Here is a 23,884-nt window from a genome sequence, read left to right on the forward strand (position 1 = left end):
GTGCTCCCATCCTCTCATGCGGAATCCCCCACACAGGAGCCCAATCTCCAGCTTGCCCTCCCCTTGCCCAGGATGCGGACGAGGTGCCCAAGGATCAGGGAGCAGCGCCCCGCCCCCCCGCCCCGGCAGTTCCCCCTGCGCACACTCTGGCCTTTCTGCAGCTGGGGGAGGATCCTGGGATTACATGAGGGGAAAAACAAGACAGGAAGCAGCTGGGCCCTTGAGGTCCCAAGTCACACCCAAACCACCACCAGGGAAGGGAGCAGGAAGCAAACTGGAGGTGTTATGGGTTGAATTGTATCGCCCCTCCCCACCCCCCCAAACAAAAGATATACCGAAGTCCTCGGTACCTCTAAATGAGAACTTTTTTGGAGATAGGCTCTTTACAGAGGTAACCAGGTTAAAATGAAGTCATTAGACTGGGCCTTCACCCAATGTGACAGATGTCCTATAAAAAGGGGAAGTTTGGACACAGACGCACACACAGGGAGAACACCGTGCACAGATGCAGAGAGCCACTGGGAATGTCAAAGCAGCTGGCAAACCACCAGAAGCCAGGGGAGAGGCCTGGGACAGACCCTCCCTCACAGCCCGCAGAAGGGACCAACCCAGCTGACACCTTGATCGGAACTTCCAGCCCCCGGAACTGAGGGACAATAATGCCTGTTGTTTGAGCTACCCAGTCTGTGGCAGTTTGTGACCACAGCCCCAGCAGACTAATACAGAGGGCAAATGGGGTCAAACCCCATGTGGCAGCTCTCTGGCCCCCAAAGGACCCTGCTTTCTAGGGGAACTTTCTTCTCGAAGCTGCCACACCTGTAGCAGCAGGAGTGTGCAATGATAGCAGCTAACATTTCGTGACTGTACCCACTGGGTTTCCAAGCCTGTTGGATGTAACCCTCACAGGCACCTGCTGGAGGAGGACAACGCTATTCTCATTTTTACAGATGAGGTGCAGAGATGTGCCCAGGGTCACCCAGCTGGTATATTGTGGAGTCAAGATTTAAACCCAGCATTCAGGCTCCTGAGCCCACAATCTCAAATACTAATCTGGGGACAGTGAAGGCACTGGATCCTGGAGTTGAAGAGGAAGCCAGATTGAGGTAAGGCCCAGAGAGGGCAGGGTGGAAGGAGCTTGAGGTTGGGGATGGGACAGGAGGTGGAGTGTGCCACAGGCCCTGGGAGCCCCGGGGGCCAAGCTCTCGCACCTCCTGACCAGCCAGATGTTGAGGCACTACGGGCTTCGTCCCAACTTCATCCCGCTGTTGCCCCAGCTCCGAGGGCCTTGTCCTGCTGGAAGAGCACTGCTGTGAGTTTGGTCCATCGGCCACTCTGCACAAGGACCCCTGCCCACGGCCCAGGGCCTACATTTTACGACCCCCTCCCTCGGCAGGCCCAGGGAACTTGCCTGCTCAGAGAGAAGGAGTCCTGAGCCAGCCTTCCAGGGGTCTGGCAGAGCATAGAAATGGCCTGGGCAGTCCCTGAGGGACTGGAAGAAGACCCTACACTTGGGGCCCAGTTGGCACTGGCTTTATGTCAGTTGCATGCCAAGTATACAGTTCACCCAGTGCCACTTCCCGCCAGGAGCCGAATCTGCCCAGGGGCCCAGCCCTCAGCCACCCTATGCCCCGCCTTCTTGCTGACATTGTCCACTGCCGGTCCTCTAACCCGACTAGAGAATAGAGACCTATAAGTCCTGAGGACACGTCATCTGACCCCCAAGGGTCTGGTTTGAGAAATGACAAAAACAAACTGAGACGCTATTCTGTACAAATGTGCAGTGGCAGACTATCACTGCAAATTTAAGGAACTAACAGCCCCTCAGAGCACAGCTCTGTACCCCAGTCTGAGATACACTGAACTCAGCCTTTTATGAGGCCCAAGGCCAGCCAAGACTTTCTCTCCCTGTCCTTCCAGCCAGATCAACAGATCAGCTTCAGTCAGGGGTCCCGTGGCAGAGCATAGATCCGACCTTGGGTCCTTACAACACTACCTCTCTATGGCTCCCAGACACTTGATTGGTATCTGTATCTGTCTCTGTGTGTGCACCTCTGGGAGTGTGCGTGTCTGTCTTATGTGAACCTTAGTGTGGGCGTGTGTCTAAGCACACATACATTTGCCCAGGAGGCAGAGGGAGGTTGGCTGGGAGGAGGCAGTCACCAAGCTGGAGCTGAGTTAGGTGAACAGGGCCTGGGACACCCAGGCCCTTGATCTGGCCCCTGTCCCACATGTCACAGTAACCCCCTCACCCACTCCGCTTCTCACTGGGTCCGGGACTATTTACAGCACCCTACTCCCATTCCTCTCTGCGTCTTGGCATGTGCTGTGTCCTCTCTCCTGCAAAAGGCCTGCCTATCCTTCAGTGAGGGTTGAGAGGCTCAGGAACCCCCTCTTTGGGGAGGACTTTCCTATCTGCCACCCCTCATCCAGCTCCCATTGTGCCTCTCCCCTCATCTGGCGCATTAAAGTGTAACTTTGGGCTCAATGACTGTGTGTCCCCAAACCGTAAGCTTTGGGGGACAAGGAGCGGTCTGATTTGACATTGGTTCTCCTGAATAAATAAGAGGACCAGACGTAGTAGATGCTCAATAAATGCATGCTGAATGGCTGGCTGGAGAATGCTGGGGCATGAGGAGGAAGGGGCAGGAAAAGGGAAGGAAGTATGGGCTCAAACTAGGGGGTAGGAGACTAGAGGGCTGGCACCAGGAATGACTGGGTGGTGGGAACACACTGGGGGAAGGGGCTCATGGGGAGGGAGAAGGAGGGGGTGGGCAGAGCACCCACCCGGGGAGGCAACATCCCACTCTGTCTCTGGAGTCTCTGCACTTCCTGCTCCTTAAATTCCAGGGCAGCTGCCACCTGTGCCAGCGTGCCTGCCAGTACTCAGCACTTCACCTCGTGAAGGCTGGGACACGATCCTTGCTCCTCCAGCTCTTTCCTGAGGGGCACTGGTGCCTCTGGACCTGCAGGGTACTGGTAGAAATGGGGACTGTAGGCCCGGCATAGATCCCAGCTCGCCCCCACCCCACCCCTCCCTGTTCAATCCTTTCTTTCCAGGTTAGATGTCTTTACCATGTCTCACTAGCCGGGAAGGCGGGTGTGGCAAACAAGGCTCCTTCGTGGCTCCCTGCATGCGCCAAGCCTCTCTGGACTGGCACTTCCACTTGCAAGCGTCCTGACTTGAGCCCAGCAGCTAAGGTCATCTCACCGCCACCGCACCCCCACCTGGCCCTGAGCCAGCAGGAGGGGTTGGCCATGTACAAGGGAGACAGGACTTCTTCATGCTGAAAGATTGCCCACATGTCCCCATAAAGGATCCAGAATGTGACAGCCAGGACTGCTGATACCTGGAGAAGGGAGTCTGGCCCTGGCCATGGGGCTGTTCCCCTTCACCCAGCAGGTGGCAGAGGCTGGCCCACTTCCTGCCAACAGGGCCATCTCACCCAGTGTGAGAATAGGGCACGCCCCACCCAGTCTAGCTTGGACACTCTGAGGGCGTGCCCGGCAGCCACCTACCAGGCCTGTTGGCCCAGGGCCACCCCAGCACTGCTAGCAGCACCGACTTGTCCCCGCAGCCTCTGAGCTCCTTTTCCTCTGGGTCTCAGCTCTTCTAGGAGACCTCTCTGACCACCCCAGCACGCAGTGGCTTCTCCACACTCCAGGCTTCGACTTGGGACCAGCGCCTGGCCGTATGCGGGCAGAGGGGCCAGTTGTGTGGACCACAGTGTGCACAGCGCTCTAGAGGTAAGCTGTGTGAGGGCCCTGCTAGAATCTGTCCCTCCTGGTCATTCTCTTTTCCACTGTGTCCCTAGAGCCCCTTGCCCAACCTTGGAATCGCTCAGGAACAGGGTCCAGGCTCCCTTGCCTCCCTGCCCTGGGTACCAGTGGGCACAGCTGTCTCAGTCGGTGCCAGGATTCCCTTCCCTGCCCCTGCCAGTTGTCATCACCCGCCTGGCTGAGCCTCGGCAGCTGCTCCTGCAGTCAGGCTGTGTCCTGAGCCTGGGCAGTGTCTCTGTCTGGGCCCTGAAGGACCCGGGCCCTATCCCCACCCCTGCTCTGCTCCAGGATCCGCAGGCCTGGCGCCAGCATCTCCTGTAGATACAGTCAGTCCAGGATCCTGGAGTCTCCTCCCAGCCTCTAGACCACACTGGGGTGGTCTTGGCAGACCCTTGGTGCCTCAGGGGCATGTTGTGGCAGAGGCCTGGCCCCAGCTGGAAAAGCTCTCCCCTACCCTGTGGTCTCAGTTTTCCCATCTGAACCAGTGGCTGGATGATCCCAGGGTCTTTCCAAATGTTGGGAGGGGGTCCCTCTCTGGGCTGGACAGAAGCCCCTGCACTGCCTTCCTTCCCCAGTGACTGCACCAGGAATGAGGACCAGAGAATTAGGTGCAGGGCAGGGTCAAAGGTAGGGCAGGACTGTGCTCAGGGCCACATGCCCACTTGGGCAATCTCCAGTCTGGGCTCCGGGCCAAGGGGCTGCCAGCTTATCTGGTCCAAACACTCCTGGGCCTTTTCCACTTCCGTCTGCAGTGGCAGGATCCTGGGGGCCTGTCCCCTAGCACTCTGCCCCTCTCCCATCTCCCAGCACCCCTCATTATCTTCTATGTCCTGGTCTGGCCTCCTCCACTCCTCCTGTCCCTGGGATCCCTGCAGCCGGGGCCTCTCCTGCTCCAGGCTGGCCGGGGAGCATTCCCCCTGCCGCGGAGCCCCCTGGAGACGGCCGACCTAGCCTCCCTGCCCCACACCAAGCAGGGCAGTGTCTGCCGCCTCAGATAAAGCAGGCAGACTCCCAGCCAGGGGCCAGATGACGCCCCGCGTGGACCTGCGCTCCACCGCCCTATCACTACGGGCTGCAGCGGAAGGTGCCTCTGTCTCCAGCTGGACCCGAGATGCACCCACCTCCCCACCCCCACTGCTGGTGGCTTCAGAGCTTAGGCCAGCAAGGGGACTGGGATGCTGTTGTGGAATGCTAGAGATCAGGCAGGCATGAGGCTGTCAACTGGGTCCTAAGGGTCACCCAGGCCTGGTAGGGAGCAGTGGCTCTGGGAGGGTCAGCTGGGGGCTGAGACACCAGGGTCACTAAGGGTTTGGGTATCTAGGCTGTCACCGGGCAGTCTGTCCTCCCCTCCCATGGCAGGGATGCTGGCAACCTCCCCAGAAAGCCCCAGCTTGCACAGCCGCCTCTCCCTCTCTGGGGGTCGCCTCCTCCACCAGGGCCGCTGTGCTTCCAAGGAAGCTCTTTCGTCTATGGAGCTAAAACGGGCCCCGCCCTCCTACAGACCGTGGCCCTTCCTTTGCCTCCAGTGGTGTCCCCAGCCATGCCTGGCACATGTTTCTCAGGCCACACACTGCACACCTCCAGGGGCGCCATTCAGAGCCACCTCTGTTAAACATGGGGGCCCTGCGGGGAGCTTCATTCCCCTTTCTTCTTCCCCGGACCCTGGCAAACCTTCCTGAGAACATGGCACCAGACGTGGGCACTGGCCCTGGGCATTCGGGATTGTTTAGCCTGGTAAGGGGACCTTGCTAGCTCAGGGGACTTCCTTGGGGCTGCAGAAGTGCAAGGAAGATCTGCGGGAGAGCACGGGAGCCTCACTTTCTGCTTCAGGGCCAGCAGCTCGCGCTGGCCTGGCTGAGTCCCAGCCTGTGCTCCTGCCTCTGCAGCCTCTGGGCTTGCTCCGACAGGGCCTCCAGCACTGCCCGCAGACGGCCGGCCAGCTCGGGCCGCTGCCGCCTGCTCTCTCCAGCCGCTCCCACAAGTCCTTCTCTGATGCCTCCAGTCCTGCTCGGGGGAGGACCCTGCCTGCACCTGTCAGGGAGAGGGCAGCCAGACTTGGGGCTGCTCTGCCCACCTTCCCCATGCTCACCTGCCCCCTTCAGTGGGGCTCGGTGGGCAGACATGGTCCAGTGGGCAGAGGTGACAGGAGTCCCAGGGACAGCAGGCAGGGCTGGGCATCAGGTCTATGGACTGTGCCTCAGTGGGCCCTGAGAGCAGGACAGATCCTGGAGCTGGGGCAGTCCTGACACCAGCCTCTAAGGCCCCTCCTCGGACGCAGAAGTGAGGCCCTGGGCTGAGCATGCACTGCTGCATAAACGCAATCTCCTTTAATCCTCACAGGCAGCCCCTGAGGAGAAGCCAGTGCCCCAGGTCATGCAGTGAGTCCAGTGAAGAGCTGGAGTCTGGCACCAGAGCCCACATTCCCCTACCCTTGATGCCCCACGCTGCACCCCTCCCAGTGTGAGAGCCTGGAAATGGGAGGGGTCAGAGGAACATCTGGGGGCTATCATAGTTTAGCTATGACCCTGGGGGTCAGAAGCCCTCAAATCACGTCACTGCTATGGCACCTCTCTGGCTTCCACATCTTCAGCTGTAAGACAGGGGCCCTGACCCCCATGCCCACCAGTTTGGCAAGGAGCTCATGGAGTGTTGCCACTCCCCACTCCTCCCCATCGTCACCCTCCTCACCTCCAGGGTCCAAGCCTGAGTCTACCACTGCCTGTGCACCCCCACCCCCACTCCCACTCCTGGGTGTCAGGCGCCCCGCCCCAGCTCTGTAGGGGCACAGGAGGTGTGTCTCCACCCAAACAGACCCCCCATCCTGACTTGCCCACTCCTCACGTTCCCAGACCTTCCCCGCTCAGGACAGCAGTACTGCTCACCAGGCCTTCCTCCCTCCAGATGACTTGACTCTCCTCTCCCGATTCCAGGACCAGATTCGCACAGCCCCTCCCGAGTCGTCTCCCCTCATCACCACCAGGCAAGGCCTCTCTAAAACGGACCATGACTGGCCCCTGCTCCCACCTCCCACACCTGGACACAGAACCCACAACGCCGCTCTAACTGGATGCTCTGTCTTCCCAGTTAGAAGCGAGGGGCTAGGGTGGGCACCATGACTCACTCCTGTAATTCTAGCACTCTGGGAGGCTGAGGTGGGAGGATGGCTTGAGCTCAGGAGTTCAAGATCAACCTGACCAAGAGTGAGACCCTGTCTCTACTAAAAATAGAAAAAATTAGCCGGGCATTGTGGCGCATGCCACAACACTCTGGCCTGGGCAACAGAACGAGACTCTGTCTGAAAAAAAATAAATCAAGAAAGAAGTGACGGGCTTTCCACAGGCAGTCCCCTGCCCTTACGGAGAACCTGAGCTAGGCCTGGCTTGGCTGTGCAGAGGCTTATGGCCTGCGGGGTGGAGAGTGTGCACACGCCAGACTGTTGAGCATGGGGGGCAGGTGCAGAGGAAAGCACAGCCTCCGCGCGCTGGACAGACGAGCAGCACCAAGCTGTGGGTGAACAGGGAAGGGGGCCTGACTCTCCTTTGGGGCTCCCAGGAAGGCTTTCCAGGAAGTTGACCCTGGAGCCGAGGCTCAAAGGTGAATTCACTGCCCCCAGAGAAGGCAAAGCTGGATGTGGCAGGCAGAGGAGAATGAAGACAGCAGGACAAGGAGGCCATCAGAGCAGCTGGAGCCTAGAGGGGGCACTGAGCTGAGCAGGAGCCGGGTTGGGGTGGGGGACAAAAGAGAGAACAAGAACACAGAGGAGCTGTGGGGTTCAGGTGGATGCAGGGCAGGGGCAGCTCCCTGGAACCCTGGGATCATGTTGCAGACCTCAGCCACACAGAAAAGGCTTGGTGGGCACAGAGGTTGAGGACTGCAAAAAGAGGTTGGGCCTGAGGGGCTGTAGGGATGGACCAAGCCTCCTCTGGGGTGGAGTGGGGGGCTTACCCAATCCTCATCTCAAGGTAGATCTTTTTCTAAGGGACTATCTGATAGTTGTGAGTTCCTTTAGGAAGAAAGAGACAAAAGAGTGACTCTCTAATGGTAGAATCTCAGGCAGGATGGCCTCCAGGCTGCAAATTATGGAGAGGGAGAGTGCTGGGAGATGGCTCCTATTCCATTTCAAAAAAAGAGAGTTGCTGCATTACTGGGAGGCAGGGATTCCTGCTTTCTCCATGGTGGGAGGCCTAGTGGGAAGACGCTTCACTTACTTCAACAGAGCCTGGCGTCCAGGGCAGGGCTGGGGATGGGACCTTCTCTGAGGACTTCAGCCCCTGGAGAAATGGAAACCGCGGGCAACACTAAGTGCGGGAGGAGGACACACCACAGAATGCTCCCACCTCATCTGTGCCGATGAAGCCCCCAAGATGGAACTTGGCTGGTATGGCCACGGCCTTGGGGACACGGCGGGAATGGGATCTCAGGATGCCTGGGATTTTTCAGAATTTTGAACTCCTGTAGCAGGACCTTAGGGGGCGGGATCGAGGCGCAGGGACAGCGGACCTCTGGGTCACCCATTGCACACTGAAACGGCTCCTAAATTTCTATATTGGGGGCCAGGGGGCGGTCGGTCTTAAGGCTGCATAGCTAGCAAGGACCTAGTTTTTAATTAGCTTCTGTTACTTCGGGTAGGGGTTGTAGAGCTAACGGAGGTTTGGGGGCATTAAGCACCCCCTCAAGCCACGCCGTCAGAACCTGCTTTCGGGTGAGTCAGAGGCAAAAGACTAGAGGCACAGCCCCAGTTCTAGAGCTGACAGCGCCTGCCCGGGCGTGGGGACGGCGTCCCGCGTCAGGGGCGTGACCCGAGCGTAGACGCCGTCCCGCGGTCTGGGGAAGCCCTGCCACTTGCGCGAACCCGTGCCGGGGAGCGGCGCCTGGGCGGAAACTCCGCCCCGGCTGCGAGTTTCGAGCCCTCGCGTGGCGTAGGGGCAATTAGGGGCCGCGCCCGCCCTCTTAGCTGTGGCGTGGTGCGCACACGCTCGCAAAGTGAGGTCTCGCAAAGAGCCCCGGCCTCGGTTTTCTCCTCTGGAAAGTGGGGCCTCACAATCCGTCCCAAGCGCGGGACAAAAGGTGGAAGCGGTTTTGGTGGGCCCACGGTCGAGGCCTCTGCAAAAGCGGGTCGTCAGGTGACTCGAAGAGGCCAGCGGGACCTGACCGCAACAGGGCGTGGGGCTTTTGTTCGGCGGGGGGTTCTTAAGTGAGAAACTATGCCGGCCGGCAGTAAGTCGCACCAAGGAAAGGGGGATCTCCTCTTCCCCCCGATCTCGGCCCCTCCAAGAGGCCCCACTGACGTGGCTCTCGGGTATCTTTTCAGAAACTGCCCTGCGTGCACAGGCGAGCTGGGGCGTGTCGCCATGGTTTTAAAAAAACCCGCACACACCGAGCGAATAACGTGCCGTTTGCTTCTTTCACGCAAGCGGAGTCACGCCCGCCTTCCCGAGGCCCGGCGCACGGACTTCCAAGGTCTCTAGCGCCCTCGGGGCCCCCGGGAACAATGCCCATGCTCTCCGCACGCAGGAAGGAGTTGGCGGACATGGCGGGGTCGAGGCGGCAGAGCGGGTCGAGCCCCGCGGCCGGATGGGGGCTCCACTTTTCGGCTCCGAGCTGCCAGCTGGCAAGGGACAGGCACCTGCCCGGTCCGGGAGCCTACGTGCGTCGCGACACGGCAGGCGGCTGGCCGGGCAGGCGACGTCCCTTCGGTCCTCCCGGAACTAGTCTACACAGCTGCGGCACCGACCGGAGCAGAGACGGCGGTTGCCCCAGAGCCTTCGAGTCGCGGGCTAGAGCGGTCAGGCCTCCGAGCCGGGTCGAACCAGGGCTGGCTACGGCTGCGTCACGCGAGGAGGCGGGGCTGCCACGGGCGGAGGCCGGAGCCGGAAGCGGAAGAGGCTCTCGGAGCGGAGAGTGGGGCCTAGCAACCGCCGGAGCCTGGGAGACGGTGAGTGTGGGCCGGGGTCGGCGACGGCGGCGGCGGCGGCGGCGGCTGGGGGTGAGTTGGCGGGGGTTTGCGCGCTGGTGCCGTCCCCAGGCTCCCTGTTCGGTCTTAGTCTATTCCCTTTCTTTCTCCTCTTCGGCACACCTCAGGCCGCGGCCCCGACCTCTCACCCCTGACCCGCCGCTTCTCCCTCTGAGGGCGGTCACTACAGACCCCGACCTCTTGGCCCCGCGGTGTTGAAGGCGAAGCCTGAGCGGCCTCTGAGGCCCCTTCAAGGGTCCAGTTGCGGCCCAGCGTCTACTCTCGGAATGGGGCCGGAGTCCGAAGTGGGATAGCCAGAAAGGGCCTTCAGACTTCTCCCTGTCCTCGGCTTGAGGCTTGGTCTGCAGACTCTTCTTTGCCGCGCGACCTGGAGTTTGATTCTGACCCAGGCTGGCCTTTCCCCTGTCCCGGGGTCTGCCCCTGGGTCTCCCCTCGGTGCCACTGGTGGCGGTTACTGGGGAATTGGGCTTTGAGATCCCTGGGACCCGGGGCGGCAGGAAAGGACGCGAGCGAGGGCCGCAGCCCCCGTGTGTGTTTCGTTTTGATGATGGAGCCGCTCCAGTCCGGGGCTATGGGCCGGGCCAAACTGACAGTACAGATGCCTAGGCTGCTCCTTGGTTCGGCCCTGGAGTCTCTGTGCTTTAGTTCCGGGTGTGGGTTCGCTGGTGTGGAGCTTGGGTGGGAATTGCCTGAGCCAGGCCCCTATCTAGGCGGAGCTGGCAGCCTTCCAGCTTCCCTCCTCCATGCCCTTGAAAAGGAGGAGCGTTTCACTGTTGGTGGTGGCGCTTTGCGAGGTGGCAGGTTTGAGGTTGCAGTGGTGGGGCACTGCCAGCCAAAAATAACCATGGGGCGCTGGGGTGGTTGGAATCCAGGAGGGCAGCCGCTGCCCTGGCTGGCTGCTCTTCTTGTCAGCCCAGTTCTTTGGCCAGGAACAGCAAATAAGAAGCCGACAAGGCCTGTGCTCAAAGAAAAGTTGGCACCCTTGCCTTGGTTTCTTTTACATTGCCTTTTTCTTCATTGTGCAGAGCAGAGCCTCCCAAAGCATAATTGTGGCCCTTAGCGTCTTCAAACAAGCTGTTTGCTGCGGTTTCAGAGAATCAGAGACTGTTGATGAGAAATGGGCTCTAGAGCCCTGGCTGGGAAGATGACATCTGGTAGTGTTTTCAGTATTTTACCTGCCTAGAATGTGTTAAAAAGGAGGGATGACCTTCTTCTCTAATATTGCCTTGTGTGTGGTACTTTATAGCTCTCATACTTGTCATCTCCTTTGCCAGGCTGGGAGACATTATCTCTGTTTTCCACACTTGGTAACCATGTGACTTGTGTAAGGTCATGAGGTCAGTAAGTGGCAGCGCTGGGATTTAGTTTAGGGTTTTCTGCCAGAGCCCTCTCCTCCCAGATCTCTTGGAAGGGACTTACAAGATGTCCTTAAGGTATTTAACACAGCCGTGAGGTGTTACCTGGAACTTTTTAATGGTAATGGAAAACTGTCTTTAGTGTCTCTGGGCACAAATCTGTTCTGGGCATTTGACTTAGAGGAGAGACATATTTAATCCTCACAGAACCTTGTAAGACATTACTATTCCCTTGTTGCAAGAGGAAACTGAAAGAGTAGTTTAATAACTTTCTGGCACACAACTAGAAGTGGCATTGCCACAATTCGGATTGACATCTGTCTGATTCTGAAGCTATGCTTTTTCCACTCATGTGAACATGTATGGACATAAGAATCTTCTGAGTCCCAGGAGGGAGTCTTTGTCCTGGTGTGGGATAGACCATGTCCTCCAGCTCTAGTGTTTTGTCTGTCTAGTAAGGATAGGCAGGACCACACTTGCCTTGTGGGAGGGTGTGTGTCCTGGCCAATGGAGCGTCTTCTGGGTCAATTAGTGAGATGGGAGATATGGCTTTTAGCTCATAGCTTGGGCACCTGACCCAGGGTAATTGCAGGAAAACAGTGAAACATTAGTCAGCTGATCATCAAAACAACAAATCTAAGCTCTTGGGAAGGTGTTGGTGCTTTTACATAGTGTTTATCTCCAAGGACTTCACAGGTAGACAGAGGAAGACATCTGGTAGTGAGGAGACGGAGGGCAGTGACTTTCTTAGGATCACAGAGAAGTGCCCAGCGGTTTGGTCAGATATGCCTCTTTGTCCTGCTCATCCATGGGGAGACATTCCATGCTGGACTTCTTCTGACAGACCCTGCTGATGAGATGAGGGAGCCTTGATGGGGTTTGTCCAAAATGTGTTTGGTCAGGCAAGTCCAGGACTGACCACGACTGGAGGTTGGCTATGGCCAAGTGAAGGGTGGGGAAGAAGGCAGGTGTGGTCTCTGGCGCACAGCCTTCCTGTGGAGGCAGTGTCAGAAGTTTGAGTATAGGTGGAGCAGGGAGCTGTCTTCACATAGCTAGCTTTCTCAGCTGGTGGCAGATCCAGCCCGGCAATTTCCTGTGGTGGCTCTAAGTCCCCACTGAACAGGGACAGTGAAATGGGGCTCTTTTGGCCTGCCAGGCTAGTTCTGAGAGAGGCGTAGGAGAGGGTACTGGAGCAGGGGAGCTAGAAGAGGGGACAGCATGGTACTGTTGGATAAAGGTGAGGCACCTGGCATGGTACTGCAGGGTGCTCAGTGGGCCTTGGGCAAGAAACTTGGGTACCCTGAGGACCCTGGAGTTCTCACTGGTGCTGAGACCATGTGTGAACCAGCAAGGCCCCTGGGCCCATGTCTACTTGGGTAGACCCTTGGGTGGGCTAGGAAATGTTTACGAGACCCTGCGTGCCTCTTTCTCCAAGGGCTGGTCTTCTCATTTCTGCTGTGGCTCCTCATACTGACTGTGATCCTTACTCCCTTGAGTGGAGTCCACTTCAGGGCCTCAGCCGGGCAGCTTTCAGCTTCTCAAACTTGAGGGCTTTGAGCCCTCGCTCCCATGTGTTGGCTCCATGCCAGCAGCCCTGGCTTTACAGAGCATATGCTTCATAGGACACCCCCCCCCCCCGCCCCGGCAGGAGAGAATCGAGCACAGGAGGCTCCCCTTTCTCCCTGTCTTTAGTCTCCTTGTGACAGTGCCCACCATCTCTGCCCTGTGTCCCTGCCTCAGCACCTGGGCCCTGGCTCACCTGCTTCCCTGAGTGCTCTGGCCACTAGGCCAGTGGTGCTTTCCTGGGAGGCAGCTGTTTGTTTGTTCACTGGCAAAGGAGGGTGTTACTCATTGTCTGCTATTTGACCAGTGTGACCTCAGAGTTCTTCACTTCATAAACCCCTGGGAGGGGCTGCCCCCAAACAGAACAATGGGCCTCTTCAGGAGCAACTGGGCTGTCCCACGCAGCCCTGTGGCTGGAGGTGGCTGGCTGTGTATTTAGCAGGGCTTTCCATTTCTCGTGGCCTAGATGCATCACTGTAAGCGATACCGCTCCCCTGAGCCAGACCCGTACCTGAGCTACCGATGGAAAAGGAGGAGATCTTACAGTCGGGAACATGAAGGGAGACTACGATACCCGTCCCGAAGGGAGCCTCCCCCCCGGAGATCTCGGTCCAGAAGGTGAGAGAGAACTAGGTAGGAAGGAAGGGCTCCTTCCTTCAGCTGGGCTAGCGAGATTGTCCAGAAGCTGTGTCAGCCCCAGACTCCTTGAGATGATTCCACCCCTGCCCAGCTGCCTAGCTGCCTTTGCATCCCTGCCTTGTCCCCTTGGGCTCCTCCCCTAATCTCACCTGCATGCCCTGGCCACAGCAGTAGCTACCATCCTTGCTGCCCCTTCTTTCTCTGTCCTGGAGTGTTCTTTCTTCTTCTCCCTACATATGCCCCCATTTTCTAGGCCAGCATCTCCCCTGCTGGCCTTCTGAGCCTTCCTCAGTGAGGATTAGGAACAGAACCTCAGCCCTGGAAAGGTTTCTTCTTGGGTCTTATCTCAGCCCCCAGGCCAAAGTTACAGTCATAGCAAGTCCCATGCTTGTGTCCCCTTGCACCCTTCTTCCTGTGGCACTGGAGGGATGCCATCATGAGCCATATCTCCGGAGACCAAGCCTTGTACCTTTGCACCTTGCCCCCTCCTGCCCACTTGCCACCAGTCTGAATGCTTGGGCCCGTCAAGCACTCTGTGAGCCCTCTAACAGGGACCCAACTGACTAGTGTCCCCATCCCCCTTTTGGCAGCCATGACCGCCTGCCCTACCAGAGGAGATACCGGGAACGCCGTGACAGTGATGCATACCGGTGTGAAGAACGGAGCCCCTCCTTTGGAGAGGACTGCTATGGATCTTCACGTTCTCGTCATCGTCGGCGGTCACGAGAGAGGGGGCCATACCGGACCCGCAAGCACGCCCACCATTGCCACAAACGTCGCACCAGGTCTTGTAGCAGTGCCTCCTCGGTGAGTGGTGGCCAGAGTGTGCTGGCTGGGGCTTAAAGGCCTCATCTCTTTCTAGCCTTCTCTCAGGCTGGCTGGTCTGGGTGAGTACTGCCAGCCTTGCGCACACGCGCTGGTGTGCGTGCATGTGTGTGTGTATGTGTCGTCTGGTCTAGTTGCAGGGCTCAGCAGGGGGTTCCGGCTCCTCTGTCTTCTGGCCCCTTGCCAGTGGCAGCTGTAGGGCCTCTGGCTCCGTCGCTGGCTGTCCCCAGCCTGTCTGTGTCTACACACTGCATAAGACATAGGCCACATGGTGCAAGTGGCCGGAGTCACTTCTTAGGGATCCTAGTAGTATTGCCAGTATGCGGTCTGCAGCTAAATGGCCTGGTCCTTCCCCCACAGAGACTCTCCCGTGTATAGCTGAATGCTCTGACTGGTGTGGACCACGCCCACCTCTGTGGGCTCATCTCCACACCCCTCCCCAAAGGCCCAGAGGCTGTCGAGCCCCATTGATGTGCCCCATGGGAGGGGAGGATTTACCTATCAGTCAGCTCAGACTGGGGAGCTGCTTCCCTTCTGACCCCCAGCCAGGCCCTCTCTAGCTCAGCCTCTTTGTGAGGGACAGTCATGGAGAGGAGGGCGTGTGAAGAAATGACAGAAAGGCCCATAGCCTCAGGTTTCCCCTGCCTTGTCCACTTGCAGGACACATGCCAAGGCCAGGGCCTGGCCAGTGTCTCTAGCGTTGCGCAGGTCTCTATTGAGACCAGGAGCCCCCGCTGCGCTCAGTCCCCTGGGGATGGCAAATCAGTTGTGTATTTCTGAGGTTATGTGCGGTCTTCTCTTCTCCCCTCATCCCTCCTTCCTGCTTCCCTCCTGCCAGCCGTGAGGCCCCTGCGGAGCCATGGAGGGCCCAGGCATCTTCTCTGCCCAGCTGTCTTCTGCGACTTCTTTGAGCGGCCATGGGTTGAGGGTTGACTCTGTATGGGCCTGTCCAGCATGGCCTGGTGGCCTCTCTGCATACTGCCACATACTGCCACAGGATGGCACTGCAAATCTGGCTCTGCTGCTTGTCTTTTTGGTGCCCTCTGTCGTGAGGCTCGGGATGGGCCTGGATTGTGAACAGCATCGGCGCCAAGGCCAGGACAGGAGCTGGCATGAGGCCTGTGTGGGCCATTGTGGTAGAGGGCCTGGAGGTCAACCAGCCCAGAGGATCCCAGGCTCCTTTCCTGCTGGAGGCTGGTGGCAGGAGGGCTGCCGACGGAAGGCCGTTTCTGGTAGTGATGGTTAAGTCTGGCCAAGATTGCCTTCTGGGGGCAGGTGGCAGCTTGGCTGTGAGTGGCAGCTGTTGGGTATGTGCAAGGCTGTGTGGGTGAACAGAGGCAGGCAAGCACAGGCTGGGTGTTCTGCACCTGAAGCCAGCGTAGCTCTCTGACCAGTCTGGATGGTTGGACCCTGGCTGGGCCAGCTGCCTTCTTGCGCCGTTCTCACTGCATCTTCAGCTCTGGCCGAAGGCACCACGGGAGGGCTCGGGAGGGGGAGACTTGGAGCAGGAGAGAGTCAGGGCTGTAGCTCTCTCACCACCTGCCCCTCAGCAGCAGAGGCTGGTCATCTTTCTGAGCATTTGCGGCGCTCCTCTTATAGATAATGTCCGAGTTTTCTTTACGTACCTGTAGCTGTTTTTACTTTTCTGTTTTTGAAGTCAGTTTGTGTCTTGACGTGTCCCTTGCAATATCCCTATCGTTATATATGCTGTGTGCCTTATGAAATGCTGGGATCTGGAAAATCCAACCAACCAACCAACCCACCGGCTCCTCACCGTCTCCACCTCTGCCTTTGACTGACACTTCAATCTGTCAATCGGAACCGCCTACCATGCGATTGGTCGGATGGCGTTTCGGGGGGCGGTGCATGCAGAGAAGCCAACAGAGCAGTAAGCGCAGCAGCCGAAGTGTGGAAGATGACAAGGAGGGCCACCTGGTGTGCCGGATCGGCGATTGGCTCCAAGAGCGATGTACAGCCACCTTTCGTAAAACTTTACCTCTCTACTTTCTACCCCCCTTGTTAGACAAGATCTCTCCTGCCTGGAGGGGCCTCTAGTGCGCGTGGCGCCTTAGCGGGGCCACCAGTAATTGCCTGAATGACACAGACGCTAGCAACTTCTGTTTTTAAGAGTGTAGCAGTGAGAGAGAAACCTTTTTTGTTTTTGAGAATTTGAATGCTGTGAACTTGCAGGAGCTGCCGCCTCCCTGCCCTCCAGACTCTTATGCCCAACTTCTTTTCTCTTCTAGATGAGATCGTGGGGAACCTGGGTGAAGGCACCTTTGGCAAGGTGGTAGAGTGCTTGGACCATGCCAGGTGAGGGGCTGGGCAGTACAGCTGGCTCTGGATGTGATCTTCCTGGGGTGGGTAGCCTGGGGTTCGCGAGGGCAGTGGCTATCAGAACTTAACTTTCTTCTTTTTGAAGGGTAGCACCAAAGTAGGGGTCTGACCTGTACACATTGGAGTTTTGCTGATCCCTCAAAATAAGGGAGAAAATCTTGGGGCTCTGCAGGCATGTGGCATCCCTACCTAAGAAGTGCTGGTCAGTGAATGGTTCTGCCCCAGTTTCTGCACTTCTCCAAGGCTGTGATGGTGGATATCAGAACAGGGCCGAGGCCCTGGCTCCTCTGTGCTTGGAGTTGCTTCCTGCGATCTCTTTTAGGTTCTTGGCTTGGGAAGGGGTTGGGAGTGCCACTAAGCCCAGCCCAAGCATGAGCCCTCGCCCCCTGAGGGTTTTCATGAGAGGTCGTGCAGGTCCCAGTTGAGAGAAACAAGACCCTGGGCTTTCTCACCAAGCAGGCCACTGCTTCTCCAGTGTGGCTAGGGTAGCATGTGGTCCCTGCTGAGTGTGCTTAGGAAGAGTGGGTATATGCCTGTGTGTCGTGCTGCTGGGGGCACCTTGCTACCTCCCAGGCGTAACAGTATAACACTTTGTCCCCTTACCATTCCTCAAGACTACAACCCTTGCTTCCTCCTGTAGCTCTGGGTTGGGGAGATACCTCCTGGGAGCCAACTGCCTCCCTGCCTTAATGGCCCTCTAACTGATTTGGTACTTTAGCTACAAAGTGCTAGTGTCCTCATTTTGAGTCAAGTGCTACCCATATGTGGCCCTCTCGATTTTAGAGATGAATAAATCTGCTCAGCATTTGCCCAAATCCACTGTTGATGGCGGAGCTGGGTACCACTATACTGTAGTGGTACCACTGTACTGTAGTGCTCCCACATTAAGGAGAGTGATCAGAAAGGACAGTCACACCCGGGAGTCCAGCCATCCCTGTGGCCATAAGATAAAGGTGGCAGCAGTGACTGAGAGGAAGCTTCCCTTTCTCCCAGTTCCCATTTAAACACCCCTCGGACCCAGTGTGGCACAAGAGGTCAGGGCTGGGACCCATGGATAGAGGGACATGTGTAGACTGTACTGTGACCAGATGGAGATATGGCAGATCTAAGAGCTGTAATGCATGAGGGCAGAACTGAACTACCTGGAGTGTGCCGCTCTGGGTAGCTAGAGGGAAAATGAGCCTCTGAAGTCACTAAGGGGCAGGCACAAGGTCCAGGGAACTTTCAGGGGACTCAAACAGAGTCAGGGCCGGTGGGGGTGATTATGCAGAGGCAGAATGCAGCTCACTAAAAGGAAGGGCCTTACTCTCAGACCCACACAGTCCTGGCAGGGGTGGCCTTTGGAAGTGCTGAGCTCCCTGTGTTGAGGACTGGAGTGCCACGGAGAGAGCCTGTTCTAGGAGGAGGCTGGAGTATGTAGCTTTTCCTCTGAGCTCCTCTCCTGCTCTGACAATCTGGGCAAATGGGTTACAGAGAAAATATCCTCTAGAAGATGCCTTTGCTCTGTGGCCCTTTCCCTGGGCACCAGGGCCAGCCTCCCTGAGGTCTCGGAGGACATATCGTTGTGGGCCAGGGCTGTTGACACCGTAGATTCCCCACTGAGCACCTGAATTCCAGCTGTCCCTTCCTGACAGCCTGGCAACTGAGCCTCAGCAGCAGGTTTCCTGTCTCTGCCCACACCCTGCAGATGGCCTGCTGGGATGGGGTTTGGGGTATGAAGTACAGAGCAGGGACTGTTAAAATCCTCATTGGACACTTAAGGGTTCCTGGCACTCTGTGGTCACTGATAAGTGCTGTGGCAGGTAGGTGGGCCTGGAGAGGGGCATGGTAAAGAAATTGGCCCTGGCCTTCACAGTGAGAGGATCCCATTGCTGGCACCCTTACCTGTTGCCAGACCATCCCTCCATCCTGGAACCCCCAGCCCAAGGGGAACTGTTTGCTCAGACTTGAAGATGACATGCTCGGGAAGGTCAAGAGGTGCTGTGGGAGGATTCTGGGTGGAGAGGCATGGCTGGGGTCAGGGCTGACCGGCCTAAAGGTTAGGTTACGGTGTAACCTCCTGGGCTGGTGCCAGCCAGCAGGATTAGCCTCTGCTCTGCCCACACTCTCTCCTGGAGCTGGCAGTGGCTGAGAACACAGAAGCCTAAGGCTGGCATGGAGGCTGAGAGCATTAAATCACAGATACCAGGGAGCTTGCCTTTGGGTGGAAAGGGGTCTGGTGTTGCATGGGGGAGGCTGGGCATAGAGTATGTCCTCTGTGCAGTGCAGGCCGTTCCCGGAGCAGTGTTTGTTGGGAGTTGCTGGGCTGGGGAGGAGGGTGGGAGAAGGCCTGGGCAGCTGCTGATGAGAACCTCTGCTTCCTTCCCGAGTACCAGAGGGAAGTCTCAGGTTGCCCTGAAGATCATCCGCAACGTGGGCAAGTACCGGGAGGCTGCCCGACTAGAAATCAATGTTCTTAAAAAAATCAAGGAGAAGGACAAAGAGAACAAGTTGTGAGTGTCTGCAAGGAGTGGGAGGGTAGCCTTTAGTGGAGACAGAATCTACTTCAGCCCCAACTGCTTGGCCCCCCCCAGTGGCTTAGCAGTGTCCCATCACCTGCTTGGCACTGTGCCTTCTGTCTACCCTCAGAGGCAGAGGAGTCTGGCAAGCAAGTCTTGCTGGAAGGAGCCTTTGGACTTGAGTCTAGGCTCTATGCCAACTGGCGTTGTGTTCAGAGCCAGGGCTCCCAGCCCTGCATTTGTGAATTGGGGACCTCACTGGGTTGTGGTGGGCGCATGAGGCTGTTCAGGGCTCTCACACAGTAGGAGACATCCAAAGGAGGGCCTTGCTTTGGCAAACACACTGAGCACTTTCCCCAAGCACTGTGCTGAACATGGGCAGATGGGTGAATCCAGCACCCTCGTGAAGCTCAGTAGTGTGTGAGTTGAAAAAAGCAACACTATTCCATCTCTTCCTCAGCAGCTCTGAGGCAGGGCTAATCCCCACATCCTAAATAAGGGAGGGGGGCTTGGAGAACTCGGACCAGAACCCTGTCCCCCTTCCCACCCCACCTCCATGCAGGAAGTTCATTCCTTGCCTAGAGCTCGTCTGGGTGATGGCTGGTGGGGAGATGTGTTCTTGCTCTGATTCTCTTTCTTCATGTGTATCTGTGTCCTGGTGTTATGACCCAGTGGCCTAGGAGAGAATGGGGACTGGCTTCACCTGAGAGGGGGGTGAGAGAGGCCCCCAGCACAGAGCCTGAGCCCCACCCATCCTTCTCCCTCAGCCTGTGTGTCTTGATGTCTGACTGGTTCAACTTCCACGGTCACATGTGCATCGCCTTTGAGCTTCTGGGCAAGAACACCTTTGAGTTCCTGAAGGAGAATAATTTCCAGCCTTACCCCCTACCACACGTGCGGCACATGGCCTACCAGCTCTGCCACGCCCTTAGATGTAAGTGTCTACCCTCCCATGGAGCACGGGGTGGCCACACCCCGCAGCACAGGCATCTGGTGATCTTGCTTTCCATTCACTCTGACACATTGCTAACCATTCCGCTGGGCCTAAGACATACCAGAGCCCCTTTGGCTGAAAGGCCTTCCGTCTTCAGGTAGGAGTCTCGGTGTGAGGATGGATGGGAAGGCTAAAATCCCATCCAGGGACTTGCTAGGCTAGCCTTTGCCCTGGGCACTCAGGAAGAAAAAAGGAAAGAGCTGCTGTAGAACTGGCCCAGCTGCCAACCCTATAGCATCAAAAGGTAGAAGCCTGACCTGACATCCCACTGCATGGAGACCCTCTGTCTAACCATCACTCTTCGTCTGCTTACCAGCCTTGAATAGCTGGTGGTGCCAGTGCTCAGCACAGTAGGGTTTGTGATGGTTGGAGAGTATAGAAAGGTTTCTTGGAGAGGAGGTCAGTAGACCTAGAGCCAAAATGAGCAGGATCTGGACAGATGGAGCCGGGACAGGCATTCCGAGCAAGGAGAACAGTTCCGTGAAGGCCTAGAGCCTGGCATGTGCTGAGACTCACTCTAATGGAGGGGGGGCTCATACTGGGAAGTGGTGGGCCACACCATTGTGAGGCTCTTGAATGCCAGATGGGAGCATTGACCCTGAAAGTGACAAGTAGCAGGAAGCCACTGTCAGGAGGATGGGCTGCTCAGGGCTAGTGACTAGGAGAGGCAGGTCTGGCTTCCTGGGTGTGTGACTTGTACAGTCAGTCACATAGGAGCCTGTGCTTGATTTTGTGCTGTTGCCACCCCCTTAACATTCTTAGTATTTTTTAAACAAGGGGACCTGCATTTTCATTTTGCAACGGGCCTTGTATTCTAAGTGGTGTTGGGGAGAGGGAGCCACCCCAAGGCTGTTGCTGTAGCTTTGAAGAGAGACAGGTGAGGAGGCCTGGTATCTGCAGAGGAGGTAGAGGGAGGTTTTTTGAATGGGAAAAGTCTTCCCTGTCCAAGGCCTCAAGAATAGGAACCCTTGAGAGGAAAGCCAGGAGAAAGGCAGGGTGAGGCCCGGCTCCCTGCTTAGGTTGCGGGGGTGTTGCTGGCTTTGGAGTCGGGCTCTGGCCAAGAGCCGGCAGGAGCTGGCCAGTAGGCACAGGTTCTCAGTGCCTCCTTCCTTCCTCTCCTAGTTCTGCATGAGAACCAGCTGACCCACACAGACTTAAAGCCAGAGAACATCCTATTTGTGAATTCTGAGTTTGAAACCCTCTACAATGAGCACAAGGTACTGACGGGGGCGAGGGTGAGGCCCTGCTCCGGGGGTGGGTTACCTCCTGGGACAGACTCCTGACCTTGCTTACCTGCCTTGCCCTTCAGAGTTGTGAGGAGAAGTCAGTCAAGAACACCAGCATCCGAGTGGCTGACTTCGGCAGTGCCACCTTTGACCATGAGCATCACACGACCATTGTGGCCACTCGTCACTATCGCCCACCTGAGGTGATCCTTGGTGAGTTTCTGGTAGCCCCGGACCTTGTTACACCTGACAGTTGTTGGGAGGCTATGAACAGAAGCGGCCTGCCAGTCAGTCTGCCCCCCAGGGCAGTCAGAACATCTCAGACAGAGGGGCCGGTGTCCTGAGACACTGAGGTTGCCGACTTGGCCTTGTCAGTCAGCCTTACTGAAAGAGGGCCTTGTACTCGGCAGGGGTCCTGCCAGCCAGTGTGGCTGCTGCTCTGTGATCTCCAGGCGAGGAGCACAGAACTGGATCTCACAGCCTCTCCTTATCTTGGCTTTCAGAGCTGGGCTGGGCACAGCCCTGCGACGTTTGGAGTATCGGCTGCATCCTCTTTGAGTACTACCGGGGCTTCACACTCTTCCAGGTACAGTGCCCCACACTGCTTCCCTGCCCTGAGCATTGCCACTCTGGGGAAGGAAACCCCATGTGGCTGAAGAGACAGGTGTCTTCCACCTTGTCACTTGTCAGGTTGTAAGATTCAGACTCTCAAGGGTTGTAGATGCCCAGGGGAAGAAGGCAGAGGTCCATGTGGCTGCCATCAAGGATGGAGGGGCAGGAGGAGCGAGCGTTTTAGGCAGGGGATACAGCATGAGTGAGGGCATGGGGACGGCTGGAACATGTTCTGGGGAGAGAGTGGAGCTAAGCAGAGAGAAGTGTGCAGTCACGGCCAAGTGTATGTGAAGGGCTGAGGAGTGTGAGCTGTTCCTGAGAGAACAGGCTGGCAAGCTGCCACCAGGTCAGAGATGCTGGGACTGCTGTTCCGTTGGTAATTTGCATCTCAAATGCCCCTCTCTCTCATCCCTTATTGTCCCTGAGGGGGTGAGGCTGGGACTATCCCTTACTTGCTCTGTCCCTGATCTTCCACAGACCCACGAAAACCGAGAGCACTTGGTGATGATGGAGAAGATTCTAGGGCCCATCCCATCACACATGATCCACCGCACCAGGTAAGGACCCCGGTAGCTCCTTTGGGGTTGACACAGGAACCTTTCCCTTCTCGGCTGGGTGTTAACAGTGTACTGGATATAGAATAGAAAGTCTTTGCCAGACATTCGTGGCTCCCAACAGCCTTCCCTGTATGCCCTGGCTTTGCTGCCAGTCTCTAGACTGCCACCGTGTTGAGTCTGGCTGGAGCTGCTCTTCCTCACCGCCCCCCAGAGGCTTGTCCCCCTACCACTCCCACAACCTGACTCCTACTCCCCCGGCCCCCCCACATTTTCAGGAAGCAGAAATATTTCTACAAAGGGGGCCTGGTCTGGGATGAGAACAGCTCTGACGGCCGGTATGTGAAGGAGAACTGCAAACCTCTGAAGGTCAGTTTCTGGCTTCCCCCAGCTCAACTCATGCCAAGGAGACCCCAGGCACTGGGCAGACACACAGCAGAGAGACAGGCCAGGCAGCTAAAGGCTGCCTCCTCGTTCCAGCTCTGTGGGAGGCAGCACCCAAGAGTGGGTGCTGGCAGTTGGGCTTCTTGCAAACTGCCCCAGAGGGGCCCTTAGCCCTACCCCTTCCCTATGGGGTGGCTATGAATGTAATTGGGGAACACCAGAAGAGCCAGATGTCAGAGACCTTGCTGCTTCCTGTCCCACCCTCTTCTCTCAATTGTGGGAAGAACTAGGCAGGACTGAGGTGAGGGGGAGGGAAGACCTAGCCATGGCCAGGAAGCCTCTGTCAACTGCATTTGGTGCTCAGACAAGTGAATTTCGCAGAGGTGATCTCTACCCACCTGTCAGGACTTTGCATGTGGGGCAGAGGCACCAACCCAGCAAGACACCTAGTAGCCTGACAAGTGCCGAGCAGAACGTTAAACACGGGCATGAAAGGAAAGGAGCTGCTCGTTGTCCAGGAGGGCGGAAGTAGAGTCCTCCAAGGAGGTATAACTGCCCCCTCGGCCCAGTCCAGCAAGGCATCCCAGAGGCAAGGGGACCTGCTGTGGCTTCCCCGCGACCCTGCCATCACACTGAGGCACCTTGTGTCCCTGAGCAGAGTTACATGCTCCAGGACACTCTGGAGCACGTGCAGCTGTTTGACCTGATGAGGAGGATGTTAGAATTTGACCCTGCCCAGCGCATCACACTGGCCGAGGCCCTGCTGCACCCCTTCTTTGCTGGCTTGACCCCTGAGGAGCGGTCCTTCCACAGCAGCCGCAACCCAAGCAGATGACAGGTGCAGGCCACCTTGCAAGGAGATGGAGAGCAGGACTGGGCTGTCCAGCCCCTTTTCTCCAGCCTCTGCCACCGGCCCCAGGGCCACAGCCACCCAACGAACAGTGCAATGTGAAGGAAGGCAGGAGCCTGCAGGGGAGGAGACTTGGTGCCCAGCTGCCAGAAAGCACAGATTTGACCCAAGCTATTTATATGTTGTAAAGTTATAATAAAGTGTTTCTTACTGTTTGTAACCCCTGGTACCAGTGTGTCCGTCTCCAGGCTCCCTGCCTTCTTCCTTCCCCGACCTCATTAATAAAGTCTTTCTTA

General features: G+C 57.4%; 1 protein-coding gene and 1 long non-coding RNA gene across 6 annotated transcripts; both read left to right on the plus strand.

The window, feature by feature from the left end:
• The first annotated feature begins 950 nt into the window (after positions 1-950).
• Positions 951-8,149, plus strand: LOC123624335. Of its 3 annotated transcripts, none has more exons than XR_006730112.1 (3): positions 951-1,103; positions 3,606-3,744; positions 7,994-8,149. It is a non-coding gene; the product is annotated as an uncharacterized LOC123624335 (long non-coding RNA). The 3 variants fall into 3 exon arrangements; XR_006730113.1 differs by lacking the exon at positions 7,994-8,149 and adding an exon at positions 6,627-6,961; XR_006730115.1 differs by lacking the exon at positions 7,994-8,149 and adding an exon at positions 6,118-6,627.
• Positions 8,150-8,741: 592 nt separating this feature from the next.
• CLK3 (CDC like kinase 3) lies at positions 8,742-23,808 on the plus strand. 3 transcript variants are annotated; one of them, XM_045532059.1, is made up of 13 exons: positions 8,742-9,712; positions 13,136-13,287; positions 13,899-14,115; positions 16,006-16,102; positions 16,380-16,446; positions 18,846-18,962; positions 19,736-19,902; positions 21,085-21,179; positions 21,272-21,401; positions 21,692-21,774; positions 22,278-22,357; positions 22,633-22,723; positions 23,397-23,808. In XM_045532059.1, the coding sequence occupies exons 1-13, from the start codon at positions 9,269-9,271 to the stop codon at positions 23,571-23,573; spliced, it is 1,917 nt and encodes a 638-aa protein (XP_045388015.1). In that variant the 5' UTR covers positions 8,742-9,268; the 3' UTR covers positions 23,574-23,808. The 3 variants fall into 3 exon arrangements, with proteins under 3 accessions (XP_045388015.1, XP_045388006.1, XP_045387998.1); XM_045532042.1 differs by having other exon boundaries at positions 9,667-9,763; XM_045532050.1 differs by having other exon boundaries at positions 9,211-9,712; positions 22,633-23,808.
• The last annotated feature ends 76 nt before the right edge of the window (positions 23,809-23,884 follow it).

This window comes from Lemur catta, chromosome 1, assembly GCF_020740605.2.
Source record: "Lemur catta isolate mLemCat1 chromosome 1, mLemCat1.pri, whole genome shotgun sequence".
NCBI classification, from domain to species: Eukaryota; Metazoa; Chordata; class Mammalia; order Primates; family Lemuridae; genus Lemur; species Lemur catta.